General features: G+C 36.6%; 1 protein-coding gene across 1 annotated transcript in view; it reads right to left on the bottom strand.

Moving 5' to 3' along the window:
• Positions 1-2,279: 2,279 nt before the first annotated feature.
• The window catches only part of LOC121387056, a 35,287-nt gene continuing 18,181 nt past the window's right edge, over positions 2,280-19,385 (bottom strand). The window contains exons 6-14 of the mRNA XM_041518066.1: positions 14,199-14,290; positions 13,090-13,254; positions 11,138-11,197; positions 10,189-10,241; positions 9,106-9,245; positions 7,960-8,305; positions 6,802-7,044; positions 6,045-6,258; positions 2,280-3,650 (exon numbers count right to left, since the gene is read on the bottom strand). Coding sequence (XP_041374000.1) covers positions 3,376-3,650; positions 6,045-6,258; positions 6,802-7,044; positions 7,960-8,305; positions 9,106-9,245; positions 10,189-10,241; positions 11,138-11,197; positions 13,090-13,254; positions 14,199-14,290 — 1,588 coding nt within the window. The 3' untranslated portion in view covers positions 2,280-3,375. The remainder of the gene's footprint in view (positions 3,651-6,044; positions 6,259-6,801; positions 7,045-7,959; positions 8,306-9,105; positions 9,246-10,188; positions 10,242-11,137; positions 11,198-13,089; positions 13,255-14,198; positions 14,291-19,385) is intronic.

The raw sequence follows: 19,385 nt of genomic DNA, 5'->3' as shown, positions 1-19,385 counted from the left end.
GAAGCGCAAATAAAAGATCCCTTGCTGCTAATCGGAAAGAGTAGCCCATGTAGTGGCGACAGCGGGTTTCCTCTCAAACTCTGTGTGGTCCTTAACCATAAGTCTGACGCCATATAACCGTAAATAAAATGTGTTGAGTGCGTCGTTAAATAAAACATTTTTCTTTCTTTTGCACCAGCAGTAAAAGGAGTAGGTATGATAAGGGTCATTTTTTGGCTCCCGAATAAATGTCAGAATGTCATACATTTTATAGATATATGACTCCTAGTCAATAATATGCTAATTTTTTTTAGATGTCAGCTGCTATGGGAAGGGAAATACATGAGGCCTTAACCGGGAGAGCCGTATTCTTGAAACAAAACACAAAACGGGGCGGGACGTAGCCCAGTGGTAAAGCGCTCGCTCGATGCACGGTCGGTCTGGGATCGACCCCCGTCTGTGGGCCCATCGGGCTATTTCTCGTTCCAGCCAGTGCACCACGACTGGTATATCAAAGGCCGTGGTATGTACTACCCTGTCTGTGGGATGGTGCATATAAAAGATCCCTTGCTGCTAATCGAAAAGAGTAGCCCATGGAGTGACGACAGCGGGTTTCCTCTCTCAATATCTGTGTGGTCCTTAACCATATGTCTGACACCATATAACCGTAAATAAAATGTGTTGAGTGCGTCGTTAAATAAAACATTTCTTTCTTTCTTTCAAAACATAAAACAAATCAACATGTTATCAAAATATATTTTTTTATATATTAAGAAAGATAAATTGGTTTAAACATCACCAACAAAGTACAATATAGTCAAGGTTCAAGAATACAATAGTTAATAGATATCAATAATGTGAGGCCGAAATGGGGATGTACAATTGAAGAATATATATCTGAGTTATTTTCCTCCAAAAGGGAAACAATAATTATAAATACAGAACACAAACACTGAATTGTAAATTGTAATTTACATTACATGTAGGTTTCATCTCATCCCCACCCTCAATCAAAATGTGAAAATTAAAGGGACATTCCCGAGTTTGCTTCATTGTAAGATGTTTCCGACAAATAAAATATTTCTACGATTAAATTTACATATTAAATATATTTTCTTGTTTAGAATATCAGTATATATTCAATGTGTTTCTGGTCGTTTTAATATTTGTAAGAAGCCCAAACTGGATTTTGTCTTCAAATAATTTTGTACGTACGAAAAAATCTTTTTTAGGAAATAAAATGAAATTTAACCTTTTACAAACATTAGAACGATTAGAAACACGTTTAATATACAGCCACTAATATTTTATCCAGAAAAGTATATTTGATATGTAATTACAGTCGTCAAAAAGTCTCTGTTAGTCGATAACATCTTAAAACTTGCAGAAAACTCAGGAATGTCCCTTTAAGGCCGTGGTATGTTCTTTCCTGTCTGTGGGAAAGTGCATATAAAAGATCCCTTTCTGCATTAGGAAACATGTAGAAGGTTTCTTCTGTTAACTGCGTGTCAGAATTACCAAATATTTGACATCCAATAGCCGATGAGTCATTAATTAATGTGCTCTAGTGGTGTCGTTAAACAAAACAAACTTAAATGGTTGCATGGTTAAATGCAGAATATTACTAGGGAGGGGTGTAATATTTATAAAATGGCACATACAAAGTATACTAGCATGCATTGTGAAACCAATGGCTGATCCAACAATTACATTAAAAATGTATATTCATGTTATTGATATGTTAAAAACTATTTCAATTTCACTGCGATGTTCAGGGGCACACATGCCAACGTCTCGCCATAGATCAAGTATTTAAAAGAACTTGAATCGAACGCTAATCAAGTGCTTGCTATGTGCTTGCTATGTGCTTGCTATGGCCGTGTATATTTAACAGTCTTAATCTAAAATATAATATGTCAGATATTTTCAGATATATCAATTAAAGGTATACTGTCACAGATTTAAGGACCTTATTTCTGTAAAACTGAATAATACATCAAAATTACATTAATTTTTACAGACCAAATCTAGCTATTGCATCACTTCAACATGATGAAGTGAAATCCATGTCAATCCTCTCAGCAATGTTAGTTTTTTTAATTATGGACCATTGCCATAATTCAATTATTTTTACAAAATAGCATTAATAAGTGGAGTATGGTGGACACGTAGATGGTTTAATAAAGTACATTTAGGGACAAATCATATATATACATATATATATATATATATATATATATATATATATATATATATATATATATATATATATATAGAGAGAGAGAGAGAGAGAGAGAGAGAGAGAGAGAGAGAGAGAGAGAGAGAGCGAGAGAGAGAGAGAGAGAGAGAGAGAGAGAGAGAGAGAGAGAAACACACACACACACACTAAATCTAAACAGAAATAAATACATTGTATTCATTTGAGGAAATATTTGTAGTTTGTAGACAGACTCTATTTTATATCAAATATTCCACTGAATGATTTTTCTATTTCTTTTCAACGCATTTTCCTTCTTATATCAAATTAAGGTTCAAGCACGCTGTCCTTGGCACACACCTCAGCTATCTGGGCTGTCTGTCCAGGACAGGGAGTTAGTTGTTAGTAGTTAGTGAGAGAGAAGAGGGTATAGTGGTCTTGCACACCGAGTCGTTAAAACTCGCTCTGGGTGGGAACAGGTACCGGGCTACGAATCGAGTACCTATCAACCTTATTTATGCCCGATGGCTTAACCACGACAACACAGAGGCCGGCACTGGACTTTAATATCAACATTCATTAAACGAATTTAGATTACAAACATATTTAAGATTGACAATGGAAACGCGATGTGTAAAAACAAATATGTAAGATTAGAATATGCGCTCATAAATTAAATGTAGAATCTGGCAGGTGTCGAAACATCGAAAGATCAGAAAGAATGTGTACTCTGTGTAATTTTAATGTTATAGATGACGAATATCACTTTGTAATAGAGTGTCCACAATACAAATATGTGCGCTGTAAATATATAAAAATGTATTATTATAAGCGGCTAAGTGTTTATCGTTTTATACTGTTATTAACCAGCAGTAACAATAAGGAATTGATTAACCTAGGAAAATATTTGGTGCAAGCTAACACAATTAGAGATCGGTTAATGCAGGATGATAGTTAATGTAATAAATGTAACTTGTATCACTTTATTTGTCCATGATTATATATATATAAACGACACCATCCATTGTTTTGCACATGTGTATTTTGTATATCTATGTTGTATTATTTATGTTATGTATCCAGCTGATGAGTTGTAAAACTCAAGGTAAATAAAGAACTTGAACTTAAACTTGTATGATTTAACATACTCTCTTGCCGGAAATGGCTGCATAAGCCCTCTGGCCGTAAGGGGAAACTCCCTATTGTGATGGCCGCTGCTTGCAGACTTTCTTGTGTTCCCGCCAGTCTTTCTTCTGACATTCTCTGCTGCAGTAGTACACGGAATAACACTTCGTGCATCTTTTACATGAGACGTTCGCCGTGGCACAGCTATCACAAAATAACAGTCGATTTCCCTGACACATTGGTGGTGTCACCTTGTCCATTTTCTCCATGGTCGTCAAATGAAGCTGACGGACAATATCTATTCTGGACAAACCTGGTCTTATAATCTCTATTGACTTGAGATAGAATTCTGAAGATAAAAAACAGACATTAAAGAGTTAAAGTTTGTTTTGTTTAACGATGCCACCAGAGCATATTGATTTATTAATCACCGGCTATGGGATGTCAAACATTTGGTAATTCTGATATACTGTCTTAGAGGGATATTTTATATTCACCATCCCACAGACAGAACAGCACATAACACGGCCTTTGATATACCAGCCGTGGTACTCTGGCTGGAACGATAAATAGCCCAATGGGGTCACTGACAGGCACCGAACCTAGTCCAACCACACATCAATCGCCTTATCTATTTTGGATGCGTCTGGTCTTAAAATTGCCAATGTTTGAAGATAGACCTCTGAAGATGGAAGAAAACCCCACCAAACATTAAATTTAACAACAAAACCGTATTCCCTGTTCGAAATCGTATCTCTGCACAAAGCAGAGTCGACAGTCGTCTTTCCATTTCCACTGTTTGAAGACAGAACTCGGATGATAAAACACCATTAATCTGACATTTAATACAGAGTCAGCATATCTACTATGTGAAAATGTTCACTAAGCTTGGTTAATCTACAAACCTGTAACTCATTTGGATAAAGGTACAATAGAGTGAAACAATAGTTTGTGACGTTAAAATGGGGAATACCATCAACATAGATTAAAGGTCATCTCCACAACCGTTACTTCTCAAGAGGTACATGTGTTTTTAAAATATGAATAATGCATTTCGTGGAATTAGAAACACCATGATTACCAGAAACACGTCGGATGTATGGAAATGGATAATCTAGATAATAAGATGTAAGCAGTGTCTGATTTCAATGATCAAAAACGGCTGTATCAGTGAGCCGACAAGTTTGCCACGAACAGCTAGGTGTGTACTAAAAATATACAATGCTAACGATCAGTAACCGCCAGACTTGTCGTTAGGTTTATCGTTGGCCTGCCGCCAGCGAGGAAGAAAAGTAAAAAGTTTGTTTTGTTTAACGACACCACTAGAGCACATTGGGATGTCAGACATTTGGTAATTCTGACATATAGTCTTAGAGAGAAAACCCGCTACATTTTTTCCATTAGTAACAAGGGATATTTTATATGCACCATCCCACAGACAGGACAGCACATACCACGACCTTTGATTACCAGTAGTGGTGCATCAAGCATTACCAATGAACGCCCCACAATAAAGAGACTCGACATCTCCACTGTTTGAAGAAGAAGAAGAAGAAGAAGAAGAAGAAGAAGAAGAAAGAAAGAAAGAAAAAAAGAAAGAAAAAAACACCATTAAAGACATAATCAACATTGGCCTTGTGAGAAGAGAAACTCTATAGGTGAAAAATACCATTAAAAACTGAGTCGACATATCCAATGCTTAGAGAGAATTATGAAGATAAAATAAAATTTAAAAAACCACCAAACAAAAAGCAACCCCAACCCCAACCCCCCAACCCCCAACCCACCCCCCCCCCAAAAAAAAGAAGAAGTAAATAAATTAAAAAAATATATATATTTTTTAAAACCATTAACGACAGACATAGTCAACATGCAGAACTCTGAAGATCGAAAAACAAAACAAAAACCATTATAAAGACAGAATCGTCTGCTATCTCGCTAACCCTAACCCTGACAAAATATGAAAAACACAATTAAAGACCGAGTCGTACGGTAATTGACCTATCATAGGCGATTGTTCTGATTACGTATTTTGAAATAAACACGATGTGTTGCTTACTCTTCTCGGAACATTTAAAGGGGCAGTCACAATGTTGGACAATGACCAAAATATGTATTCACATTTCTTGTGAAATGTAAAGATTACACCCCATATTAAATGCCAACGAAATATTACACCCAGATAATTTCATGTACTACTAACTATGACTTTATATTATTGCAAAATCCAATTACAGTGACCGCCATGTTAGCACGTGACGTAACATTTTAAGGCTGAATTGCATCTCCATTCTGACAAAGAACTGGCTGTTATTTTAATGGATAAGCTTCTAAGACTTAGAAATCTATCAAATAAAACATTCGTAATTCACACGAAACATGTCGTATACCCTCAGGATAATTCGGAATGTTTTCAAATTATTTTTAAATCATTGGCAGGATTCTGCAAGTAAGTTTTTGATTGGTGAACATGAGCTCCAACTGGCTGGTGTTAGATCCACATGTAATAGTGGAGCTAATTTTAATTAGATTGTAGAAATCTATTTTTCATCATAGATTCAGGAGAAAACAACTGTCGTGTGGCAATGCATTACAATTTTGTTTTGGAGTTCTCCATGGCCAATCGATTAACATCGCGAACTGTCGAGTGCCATGACAGTCAGTGCAGTAGGTTCGAATCCTACAGACTGACTCTTTGTGACTTTAAATATTTAACTGAAGTCAGTGTTATGGAAATACTCACCAGTAGGATCAAGGACATGTTGTGAACTTCCATCTCTGTTCAAAAGTTCACCCATGTTTGCAAAATATAGATGATATGAAAAAGGCATGAAAGGATATCTTGGTCGGATGAACGAATTCTGCCAAGGTAGAGCCACTTCTGTCGTCTCCACCTGGTTTGATCGCCTCGTGTTCAGAGCAATTATTTTCTTCAGGAGTACAAAACCATCGTGAAGCTGAAACAAAAATTAAACTCGTACTCGTTTTGGTTCATGGATACGGTTTTAAAAACATTAATGGTTTACATAACATCACTGAATTCAGTAGTAATACTGCAGTAACAGTATGAATATAACTTTTTTTAAATGGAGTGTCAGCAACATAATTTAGCAAGATTAACATTGATAGGTCAGGCACGGCGGAAGCAAGTAGACATTGAGGGAGGCTGATTGAGATTGAGGGTGCAAAGCAAAGTTTCTAGGGGGTTCGGAGTATTGTCCCCCGTAAAATATCAAAAACTAGATGTTCTGAAAAATAATTAATAAAACAATATTTACTGACAAGATATGCAATGTCGGGTATGTCCGTTGTATTACGTATTAGTACAAACCAATTTCAATTGCAGATATAACATTTGCATGTTCTAATAAAATTAATTAAAATGCACAGTTAAAATAAAATTATCAAACATGTTTAAGAGTTGTGGCTCCTTCCTTGCTTGTCACTAAGACCCATCATTTTTAATATAAAAAAATATATATTGCATATTAATATTTTACCTTTGCCAGTTTTCCCAGATTGTAAACACGAGGTAGATCACGTGACTTTTCAATGGCCGCCATCACGTCTGCTTCTGTTGTTTTGTTCTCCTGCACGTTCTTCCTAACTTCGTCAAAGTCGACCCACCTCACGACCAGGGTGGGCAGATTCTCGACTATTTTGAAGGAATCTACAGTGAACATCATACTAAAATTCTTCAGCTCCTTTGAGCAGTCTCCGTAAGTCACTTGTATTGTCCTGATCTGAAATTTAAAAAGTTCTTTAAAAAACAACAACATCTCAACACATTTCAAACTACAGCTATTTGGTGTGGAACATATAGTTATTTCGATATTGGTCGGTAGACAGTAAATTTGTAAACTTGCGTTTGTCATACAGCCTCTGTATACCAGTGCGGGGCATTGGATGAGGCGGGAAGAACACTAGTCCGTCCATGGGGATCGATCCTACGATCCACTGCACCTAAGGCAAGAGATTCACCACTGAGCTACATACTGCCCCAGTTTAAAAAAAAAAAATATAGCGCATACTAAGGAAAATACTAGTATATAAATATTTGTAGGAATATAGACGTGTTAAAAACACAGCCTGGGTGTAAAGTATAAATATATATCGCAAATAAAATTTAATATTGTTTTTTGTTGGTTTTTTTCTGGTGGATATACATAGAATTTGTTCCAGCACTTAAAGGGACAGACCCTAGTTTTTAAACACTACAGCATACGTCTCACTATTAGAGCCGTTTATGATCACTGAAATCAAACATTACTTTAGATTATCCATTTCCGTAGAACCGAAATCTTTCTGGTCATCCTGTTGTTTTTAATACAACAAAATGCTTTTTTATATATTTTTAAAAACCCAAGTGCGTCTGGGAAGTAGCGCTTATTGATTCGAGTTCGGGTCTATTTTTTAAGGATATTTCCCGGTTTTAACGTCACAAACTCTTCTTTCACTCTGCTGTAACTTTATCCAAATGTGTTACAGGTTTGTAGTTTAACTTAACTTGGTGTCCATTTTTACGAGTTAAAACTAAGGTCTGCTCCTTTAAATTTTTCAAAAAGAGCCAATTGTAGAAACATCGTAGCATACACTACACCCTACAATCTAAAACATTTATAATTGTTTATATTTCACAGAAACGCCCGATATCGTACTTGTGGAGTTGAATTAAATTCAACATATGTGCAGAAAAGTAATTCCATCAAGATATTCCAGCCTGACATTTTGTGGATGTCGTGTAGAGATCTGTGAATCCGCGGGTAAACTCGGTGGATTTTGATCTCATACAGCTCGCGGTCATTCTCGTCTGACTTCTCATAGTTAGGAACCTTTGTGACGTCAGAAAACAGTGGTCGTAGAGGGAGAACCAGTTCACCTGAGGTCAAGGTCAGGTCTTTCAACAGGTCACAGGTCACTTCGCCAGCCTTCATAGAGACCTTGATTTTCGAAGATGACAACAGGATTGGACAAGAAAGCTGGCATTTATGTTTCAGTGTTGTGCTATAAAACAAATATATGGACAGTGATAAACTTAATACATGCTTTGCAATTTTGATTTAACCCCCCCCCCCCCCCACAAAAAACAACAACATAATAAAGAAAGAAAGAACTATTTTATTTAACGACGCACTCAACACATTTTATGTACTGTTATATAGCGTCAGACATATGGTTAAGGACCACACAGATTTTGAGAGGAAACCCGCTGTCGGCACTACATGGGCTACTCTTTCCGATTAGCAGCAAGGGATCTTTTATTTGCGCTTCCCACAGGCAGGATAGCACAAACCATGGCCTTTGTTGAACCAGTTATGGATCACTGGTCGGTGTAAGTGGATTACACCTACCCATTGAGCCTTGCGGAGCACTCATTCAGGGTTTGGAGTCGGTATCTGGATTAAAAATCCCATGCCTCGACTGGGATCTGAACCCAGTACCTACCAGCCTGTAGACCGATGGCCTAACCACGACGCCACCGAGGCCGGTCAACAACAACAACATAATAATAACACAAAAATACAATTGTTCAAAAAAAAAGTCATAGTTAAAGTTTATTTTGTTTAATGACACTGCTAGAAAATATTGATCATCGGCTGCTGGGTGTCAGACATTTAATCATTCTGACAGTCTGCTGAAGAAAATCGCCACATTATGGCTTATGCAGATATAGGAGTGTTAATGGTTGTGTCTTTCTGGTTACTTGTACGAGAAATAGTATTGGCTAATATCAGATCCACTACTGGAGTTCAGTGTTGAGAGTCAGTAAGATCTAGTTTCAACCGGACTGGTGCATGTTTTACCTTGCGTCGCTGAAAGTGAAGCACACGCCGTCTTTTCTGCTGGCATCTGTGTAGTCCATGCTGAACTCCCCAAAACAAAGTTTTGAATCCAACTTGAAAACCACGTGGTAACTTTCTTTGAACTCTTTGACAACCGTCACCTACATGAATGAAATGACTGACTTGAATTAACTGAAGTATTTTGCACATCTACAAATGTAATTGGTTTGTCTATTCATATAATACTCATTTATTTCCAAAATTGTTATTCTTACTTTTGAACAAAACCATATGACTTAAATTAATTTTTGTGGAGGTTCATACCCTTCAGAAATAACAAACAAACTTTAACAAAAAAACAGTTCTAAATAAGCCTCATATCTAAGAAGAAAATTAACCACAGACATTTTTATCTTCAAAATAAACAACAGATATAGTTCAAAACAAGCCACATACGCTGAAAGAGCAATGATCACCTCGCGCGTGTTTTGTTTCCTAACTTACCGTTACGGGCTCCCACGTGACAAAATCTTCCAGCCCGTTAAAGGTACTTTACCCTCGACACAATGTGAGTAATATCTCTGTAAACTACTTAGAGTATCTAGTTTCAAATATTACACTGTGCACATCCGCGTGTCCATTCAGATGTCTCCTTATTTACAGAAGCAGTAAAACGGTTTTTGGCGTCTGGACTAGTGCAACGATAAAAGTGGCATTTATAAAAGTGGCAGTCCTCCTAGACGGAGTTGGAACCATATACCGTGGTCAAGGTCAGCTCTCCTTTGTAGCCAACAGTGAGGAAAGGTTACATACCCTCACGACTCCATCATAACGTATTTTGGAAGCAGTCTTGTGCAGAGATATCCTGCTGGATATGCTGATGGCAGATTCATATCTGTCTTCTATTACAAACTTAAAATGTTATATTGTTTTTGTGTTTTACAGGTGAACTGATTAATGCATAGTATCGTCAGTGTTTTCAGAAAAAAAATACCTTTCGTCTGAGATCCAAATTCTATTAAGGACATTTTTAAACACTTTTCATCCCCCTCCCAAAAATACCGGACAAGACCCTGAATATCATCGGTAGTTATGTTTTCTTACCACAACCTGATTCTGTTGTCTTTCTGATGTTCGTTTGGTGTGGTGTTCAATATCTGTCGAACATAATACAAAACGGTTAATCTTTGTTATTTAGTATAAAACAAGAGAAAGACAGGAAAGAAAGGAAGAAAGAAAAAAAAAAAGAAACAAAGAAACAAAGAAAAAAAAAAATATCATAACATTTACAATTTCCGAGTAATAGAACTCAACCTGCAGATGAAAAGGAATTTTTGTTATTAATAATGTTTGGCACACACCGGCTGATTAAAGCTGACCGGGTCATCAATTTACATAGTCGATGTTTAATAAATGTTTTAGTGGGGTGGTTAAACTTAACAGACATTAACTTTCTTAATTTCATTGCTACGACATTCCGTTGTTTTCGTTTTCTTTAACACCTGTTGGAGAGACTATACGTTGTTTTGTTTTTTTTCATTCCTCTAAGATATTCCACACATGTGAGATCAGTTTAAAGACATCCGATTGGCAGCATCACTCCACAGTTATGAACTGTTGTTTTTAAAAAAGTTAAAGATTATATTGTTTAACGACAGTACTAGAACACATTTATTTATTAATAATTCTCATGTGTAATCTTAGAGAAAACCTGTTTTTTTATTAGCAGTAAGGAATCTTTTACATAAACTTTTTTTGTAAATAATTTCTGTTTTTTTACATAAACTTTCCCACAGACAAGCCAGCACAAACCACGGACTTTAATTTATCAGTTGTGAGACCCTGGTGGAGAATGGGTCGGCCCATGCACCTGACCCGAGTGCTTTACCATTTGTGGTAGATTCCACCAGTTTAAAAAGATACCCATCTCGCTTTCCCTCGATAGATACAAGTCGTAATCAAGATAAGATGTATTAAAAGGCACTCTCACTTCGTATTCTTAATATTTCAAACAAAGAAGGTATAGTCAATCCTGACAGGAAAATATTCTCACCTGAGTCAAGCATCTTGGCGAAATCAGGCTGGCGAATCACATCCAGCAAATAACTGTAAGCTGTTAAAGAAAGGATACAAAACCAGAGTCTGAGATGGGTACTTTTGATATGTAGAATGGTAGTACAGACAACACAGTGGCACAGTATGTGGCAATTGTAACTGGGAATCGAGTTAAAGGGCAGTTAAATTAATAATAACTTTACTTAATAAGCAACCAAATTATTTATTGTGATAATAGTAATATATACCTGCATATAGATGTGTCATCACGCTTAAATGTATGATTGGTGTGTATGGTGATGGATCTTTCAATTATTCACACAAACACACCCCTACAAACAAACACACCCCTACAAACAAACACACAGACAGAGAGACCAGATCGGAATTGAAGAGCTATCATAAAGATCCACACCAAGAAAGGTGAAAGCGCTAGTTAAATTAATAAGTGTATGACTGGTGTAAACGTGATGGATCTCTCAATTATTCAACAATTGTCAAATGGTCTGCAATGCCATCTGATATCAAGGACAGATTTTAGCTACTTCTTTCTTGGATGCCAGATAAGTTCTAATGCTTGACAGCATACTTCTAAACACTGGTGCCTATTCTGGTAATTTGATGCAAAACTGAGACAAGCGGTCAACGAAAAAAGATGAGAGACGTTCACCACTGGTTTTCTGCTGCTCCATGACTATGATCCAGTGCACAAGGTCAGAATTTCTCTAGCTGCAATCCGTAAGTGTGGCTCCTAGCAGCTTCATCACCCACCCTACAGGCCAGACCTGTTCGCGCGTGATGATTATTATGTCCCGGAATGTGAAAGCCTTCTGCGTGGTACCCATTTGAACATGTTAAAATTTTGAAGGCTTCAAAAGAAGGGTGGTTGATGGGTCAGTGAGAAGACTCTTTTGATGGCATCAGTAGCTTGAAGGATAAATGGTCCAAATGCATCGAGGTCAAGGGTGATTATAAAAGCTGGTAACTTGAGCTGATTAAATACGATTCATCGATACTTACATTGCTCGTCACAGACAGACATCAACCTTGTTAGGATATTCCATCTGGTAACGCTGTTCTGTTTATTGAGAGAACACACAACACACGATTCCTTGACATTTACATTGCTCGTCACAGACAGACATCAACCTTGTTAGGATCTTCCATCTGGTAACGCTGTTCTGTTTATTGAGAGAACACACAACACGATTCCTTGACATTTACATTGCTCGTCACAGACAGACATCAACCTTGTTAGGATCTTCCATCTGGTAACGGTGTTCTGTTTACTGAGAGAACACACAGCACACGATTCTATTCCTCGATACTTACATTGCTCGTCACAGATAGACATCAACCTTGTGATGATCTTCCACCTGGTAACGCTGTTCTGTTTATTGAGAGAACACACAGTACACGATCCCCTGATACTTACATTGCTCATCACAGACAGACATTAACCTTGTGATGATCTTCCACTTGGTAACGCTGTTCTGTTTATTGAGTGAACACACAGCACACGATTCCTCGATACTTACATTGCTCATCACAGATAGACATCAACCTTGTGATGATCTTCGATCTTGTAACGCTCTTCTGTTTATTGAGAGAACACACAGCACACGATTCCTCGATACTTACATTGCTCATCACAGACAGACATCAACCTTGTGATGATCTTCGATCTTGTAACGCTCTTCTGTTTATTGAGAGAACACACAGCACACGATTCCTCGATACTTACATTGCTCATCACAGACAGACATCAACCTTGTGAAGATCTTCGATCTTGTAACGCTGGTCTGTTTATTGAGAGAACACACAGCACACGATTCCTCGATACTTACATTGCTCATCACAGACAGACATCAACCTTGTGATGATCTTCCATCTGGTAACGCTGGTCTATTTATTGAGAGAAGACACAGAACACGATTCCTTGATACTTACATTGCTCATCACAGACAGACATCAACCTTGTTAGGATCTTCCATCTGGTAACGCTGTTCTGTTTATTGATAGAACACCAGGAATCTGCCAGGGCGTCAAAAGGAAATTTGTCTGTAACTGTAAACACTCTTCTGATGGCGTCTATTCCAACATCAGCTTTTCCATCTAAAATATATAACCTCGCTGAAAGACACAAAAATCTCAACCCGACGTGTCTAGTTCACCTAGAGTGAGCTATACTATAATCCCTTTCACCTCAGGTGCTCAGCGACTGGTATATCAAAGACCTTTTAGTTAAAAGGTGTTGTAACAACACCATTAGAGAACATAGATTAATTAATCATTGGCTATTCAATTTCAGACTTTTGATAACTGTGAATAGTCCTCAGAGAAAACTCAATACATGGTTCCATTAGTAGCAAAGGGTCTTTTATATGGACTTTCCCACAAATAGTCGTGGGGCAGTGATTGGGATGGGAAAAAAACAATCATGGAGTAGGTTCACCTAGGGGATTCGATCTTACGAACCAAGAAACTCAAGCGAGCACTCTACTGATTGAGCTCGATCTCGATCTCGCCGCAAGACCGTTTACATGCTGTACTGTATTTTTATTCTTAAAGTAACTTTCAGTACACCACGACTGGTACATCAAAGGTCGTGGTATATGCTATCCTGGCTGTGGGAAAGTGCATATAAAAGATCCCTTGCTATACTAGGAACAAAGTAGCGGGTTTCCACTGATGATTACGAGTCAATATTACCAAATGTTTGACATCCAATAGCCGATGATTAATTAATCAATGTGCTTTAGTGATGTCATTAAACAAACACAAATTTTACAGTAAAATGCTACCAGTCACGGCCATTTCATTTTAACAGATGGTTTTCTATCTAAAATAGAAAACATAACAAATATACACACAGAAAATCTTGTTTGTGGGAAAGTGCACATACAAGATCGCAGGTTTCCTCTATACATCAGAAATGTTTTACATCAAATAGCCGATAAATTCAATCACCCATTCATTCATTCATCATTTATTCAATCATTCATTCATTCATCTATGTAAGCATTCATTCATTCATTCGTTTCTATTTATAGGCCCACCTTTAATGTTTAAGGTAGACAGATCTCGTGCAACTTTCCAGTGAAAAGTTACGATGTTTACACCAACAAAGTCACCATTTAGCCTCAGTTTCCTGCAAAATAGGTATCTTTTCTATTAACTAACCAACAACGAAATATAACGCAAACGCTGTATTGCTACTACGACTACGACTACGACTACTACTACTACTGATAATACTACTACTACTACTAACAATAATAAATAATAATAATATAATAATAATATATGTAATTAATTGCCAGGGCAGCTGCAGGACTTTTTAAGGAGGGGTACAACGGAAAATAGACAGTACTTCAAAGACAACTAGCATTTATTGTATAATAGCAGTCATCTTCTAGAAATATCCGGCTGACCAAGATATTACATTTTCCTCAGTACACAAAAATACGTAAGATAAGTGCACCTCAAACTTTGACCCAGCCGGAAGTTATTTGGTTTAGTACTACATATAAGTCATACGCTAAACACTGGGCATTTTGAAGTTTAAGGGAGGTGGTGTACAGAATAAAAACCCTCCTTTAGATCCACAATATAAATTATACAGAATGAATGAATGAAAGAAAGAAAGAAAGAAATGTTTTATTTAACGACGCACTCAACACATTTATTTACGGTTATTTGGCGTCAAGTATATGGTGAAGGACCACACAGATATTGAGAGAGGAAACCCGCTGTCGCCACTTAATGGGCTACTCTTTTCGATTAGCAGCAAGGGATCTTTTATATGCACCATCCCACGGACAGGATAGTACATACCATGGCCTATGATACACCAGTTGTGGAGCACTGACTGGAATGAGAAATAGCCCAATGGGTCCACCGACGGGGATCTACCCCAGACCGACCGCGCATCAAGCAAACGCTTTACCACTGGGCTATGTCCCGCCCCTGAATGAATGAATGAATGAGTGAGTGAGTGAATGAATGAATGAATGAATGAATGAATGAATGAGTGAATGAATGAGTGAATGAGTGAGTGAGTGAGTGAGTGAATGAAGTGAATGAATGAATGAATGAATGAATGCTTAACAACACCCTAGCATGAAACGGGGCGAGACGTAGCCCAATGGTAAAGCGCTCGCTTGATGCATGGTCAGTCTGGGATCGATATCCGTCGGTGTGCCCATTGGGCTAATTCTCCCTCCAGCCAGTGCACCACAACTGGTATACCAATTTAAAGGCTGTGGTATGTGTTATCCTGTCTGTGTGATGATGCATATAAAAGATTACTTACTCTAATCGAATACAGTAGCCCATGAAGTGGCGACAGCGGGTTTCCTCTCTCAATATATGTGTGTTCCTTAACCATATGTCCGACGCCATCTAACCGTAAATAAAATGTGTTGAGTTCGTCGTTAAATAAAACATGTCCTTCCTTCCCTAGCATGACACATACATAGGCTATCGATTGTCAAACTGTGGTTCATGCATAAATTAATTCATAATCAACATCAATACAAACATTCAACAGTTAAATTAAAAGACAGTGTAAAGAACTGTGCAAAAAATAAAAATATCACAGATAGGTAAAATTCAAATGTTAAATAAAATTCAGTATCACAAACAAATTGCAACAAACGTTCAGGATGGAATCGAAATGATTCCATCACATTTCTCAGTCCAAATATATATTTTGTAGTTTCTCTTAGATTATTCCACTCCAGTAAATCATCCGCAAACTTATGTGAGACCGGCTTCGCCGATTCACACAGTTTGTGGTTGATTTTTGTTGTTGTTGTTGTTGTTGTTGTTGTTGTTGTTGTTCATACTTCTATGAACGTAAAGAAATAACAGACAATCCTTAAATAGAATAATAATTAAATTGCCGTTACATTCATCACAATAATTATAACGTCATGCGATTGGTCTAGCCGTAGCAACGGGAGTTTGAATGAATGAATGAGTGAGTGAATGAATGAATGAATGAATGAATGAATGAATGAATGAATGAATGCTTAACAACACACTAGCATGAAACGGGGCGAGACGTAGCCCAATGGTAAAGCGCTCGCTTGATGCGTGGTCAGTCTGGGATCGATATCCGTCGGTGTGCCCATTGGGCTAATTCTCCCTCCAGCCAGTGCACCACAACTGGTATACCAATTTAAAGGCTGTGGTATGTGTTATCCTGTCTGTGTGATGATGCATATAAAAGATTCCTTACTCTAATCGAATACAGTAGCCCATGAAGTGGAGACAGCGGGTTTCCTCTCTCAATATATGTGTGTTCCTTAACCATATGTCCGACGCCATCTAACCGTAAATAAAATGTGTTGAGTTCGTCGTTAAATAAAACATGTCCTTCCTTCCCTAGCATGACACATACATAGGCTATCGATTGTCAAACTGTGGTTCATGCATAAATTAATTCATAATCAACATCAATACAAACATTCAACAGTTAAATTAAAAGACAGTGTAAAGAACTGTGCAAAAAATAAAAATATCACAGATAGGTAAAATTCAAATGTTAAATAAAATTCAGTATCACAAACAAATTGCAACAAACGTTCAGGATGGAATCGAAATGATTCCATCACATTTCTTAGTCCAAATATATATTTTGTAGTTTCTCTTAGATTATTCCACTCCCAGCAAATCATCCGCAAACTTATGTGAGACCGGCTTCGCCGATTCACACAGTTTCTGGTTGATTTTTGTTGTTGTTGTTGTTGTTGTTGTTGTTGTTGTTCGTACTTCTATGAACGTAAAGAAATAACAGACAATCCTTAAATAGAATAATAATTAAATTGCCGTTACATTCATCACAATAATTATAACGTCATGCGATTAATCTAGCCGTAGCAACGGGAGTTTGTTAATTTCTCGATGAATGTAAAAACTACATCGTCATGGAACGTCATACCTGATGACGTCATTTTATATCAGTAATTTGTCTTACTGAGCGTTATTGTTTTATAATTACAAACTTTCCGAATTTATACGATTTACTGTATTCTGATTGGCTGACGTCACTAAAAAACCAAGCGTTATCCTTCCATAAACCTCATAAAAATACGTCATCACGGAAGTCCAAGATCGAAATAACCGCACACCACCAACAGTCACTACACGTAAACAAAAGTTAATATCAAGGTCACTTTGCGATAGAAAAACACAAGACAAATCTGCACATGAAATTGTTTCATTTTTTAAAAAGAAGTTATAATAAAGATATATACACTGTTTTTGTTGATTCAATACTTATTTTTATTTTTAGCGGACAATTTCCAATAGTATGTATACATGTATTCCTACGCTTATTTACAGAACATGGTTGACGGTAAGAAAAAAGAACTGTTTGTAATTATAAGAATTGTTTCTCATATCGCTACGCTACGCGATTTTATACCATGTGTGACTTTTATACATCGATAAATTCCTAAAAAATGAGAAACAATTCTTATATAACCAAAAAATAATTGAAAATAAAATATGAACTTTTAATGTTATTAGTAAGTATGTTTCAAATGTTATTATATGTATTGTCTGTTATTTCTTTTACATTCATCTGGGTATGAACAAACAAAAAATCATCCGCACACTTATGTGAGAACCGATTCGCCGATTCGCAGTTTGCGGATGATTTTTTTTTCATATCCAGATGAACGTAAAAGAAATAACAGAGAATTCTTAATTATAACAGTAATAATAAATGTGGATATTTGAAAGCTGAAGAATTCTACGATGTATGGGGTTAACGGTGAAAACTACAGGGCCACCAACCTAATAGAAATATTTTTCCCAGAATGTTCTGGTATTTTCATTTTTAAGCGCGCGAACGCCCCTTTCAAAACACTAGTTTAAAGCACGCGAAAACGCCATTTTCATGAAATAAAAATATAATTAAACAACGCCATGTTTGACATATTTGAAAAATAACAACAACCAAAGTGATACATAACAATAAAAAAACATTATTTATTGAAATGTTATGTATTCAACACTAAAAGTATAAATCAATCCACAAAAGTGGCAGAATTGTTCTACTTCCATTTTAGGCATAGGCCTACTTTATTGTTTGTCTAGTAAAACATGCTAAATATATTCACCAGTGCAAATAAAATTACTATGCCTAGTACAGCAATTATATGCATAATCACGCACACACACACGCACACACACACACACAGATCAAACATAAAAAAAAATATCAACAAAAAAACCCTAAAAGCCCCACTTTATTAGCAATTAGTGTAGTACAGTTTCACTCCCACCTACAGATTAGTAATAAAGTGACAAACAAACTTGGGACCAATGTTATTTTTATTTAGGTACATTGCCACATTTGCACTATTTCATCAGTGGGGTCGAACTAATTTGTGGTTAACTGAATCGGGGACGAAACGTCTGGTACCCACATTAAGACTGGCTGTCGTTCTACATTACTATTAGAGTAGCACTTTTGGGGTGCCAGTGTAAAGAAAAATGTCGCGGTAAAATCTAACAATGGTTTGTAAAAATTTACATTGTTTATAGTTTAATTTACTTGAATTAAACAAGATCGGTAGGTATATTACTGTCATGAATGTGTCACAGATTACTGGTAGCCATATATTATTAAGTGAAATGTTGCATGTGAAAGCATACACAAAGAAGAGAATTGTGGATCCGTTTCTGTTTTTTTCGTACGATCGCAAGTGTTCTGTTATATATTCAGGTTTTTACCGACGGTGACGAAGTTGCATGCATCACTATAGAACGATGTCTGCCCCGTAGTAATTACTATATGATATTTGTAATATCTTTAAAACGAATACATAAACTACATAACAAGTAAGACAAATTTAATACAGTGTAATCGATTGTCAAAAACATTTTCATTGGTCGGCTTTTGACAAATACAACCAACAGACAAACGTCTAAGTAATAGCACAAAACTGTAGAGTTCAGATTGAAATGGAGAATGCAGAATGTAATAAGAATTAGTTGCTTAAAAACAAAATAATTCCAATCTCTAAAAATGCCTTTGTTATAAACCCTTGGATTGGTCAAATTCGTATCACGTGATGATAAAAACTGTCATTAATAGCACCATGAATCTCAGTTTAGCGCTATTTTTGGCTTATAGCCGGAACTACTTTATGAATTATGTCAACAAAGGAATCCCCGAGGAATTTCCTTGAGATTCTATTTTTAGACATCAAAAAGTAATCGTCTGCTGT

The sequence above is a fragment of the Gigantopelta aegis genome, chromosome 13 (assembly GCF_016097555.1).
Source record: "Gigantopelta aegis isolate Gae_Host chromosome 13, Gae_host_genome, whole genome shotgun sequence".
NCBI classification, from domain to species: Eukaryota; Metazoa; Mollusca; class Gastropoda; order Neomphalida; family Peltospiridae; genus Gigantopelta; species Gigantopelta aegis.
The sequence above is the reverse complement of the archived record's forward strand: the minus strand, read 5'-3'. Positions and strand labels throughout refer to the sequence as shown.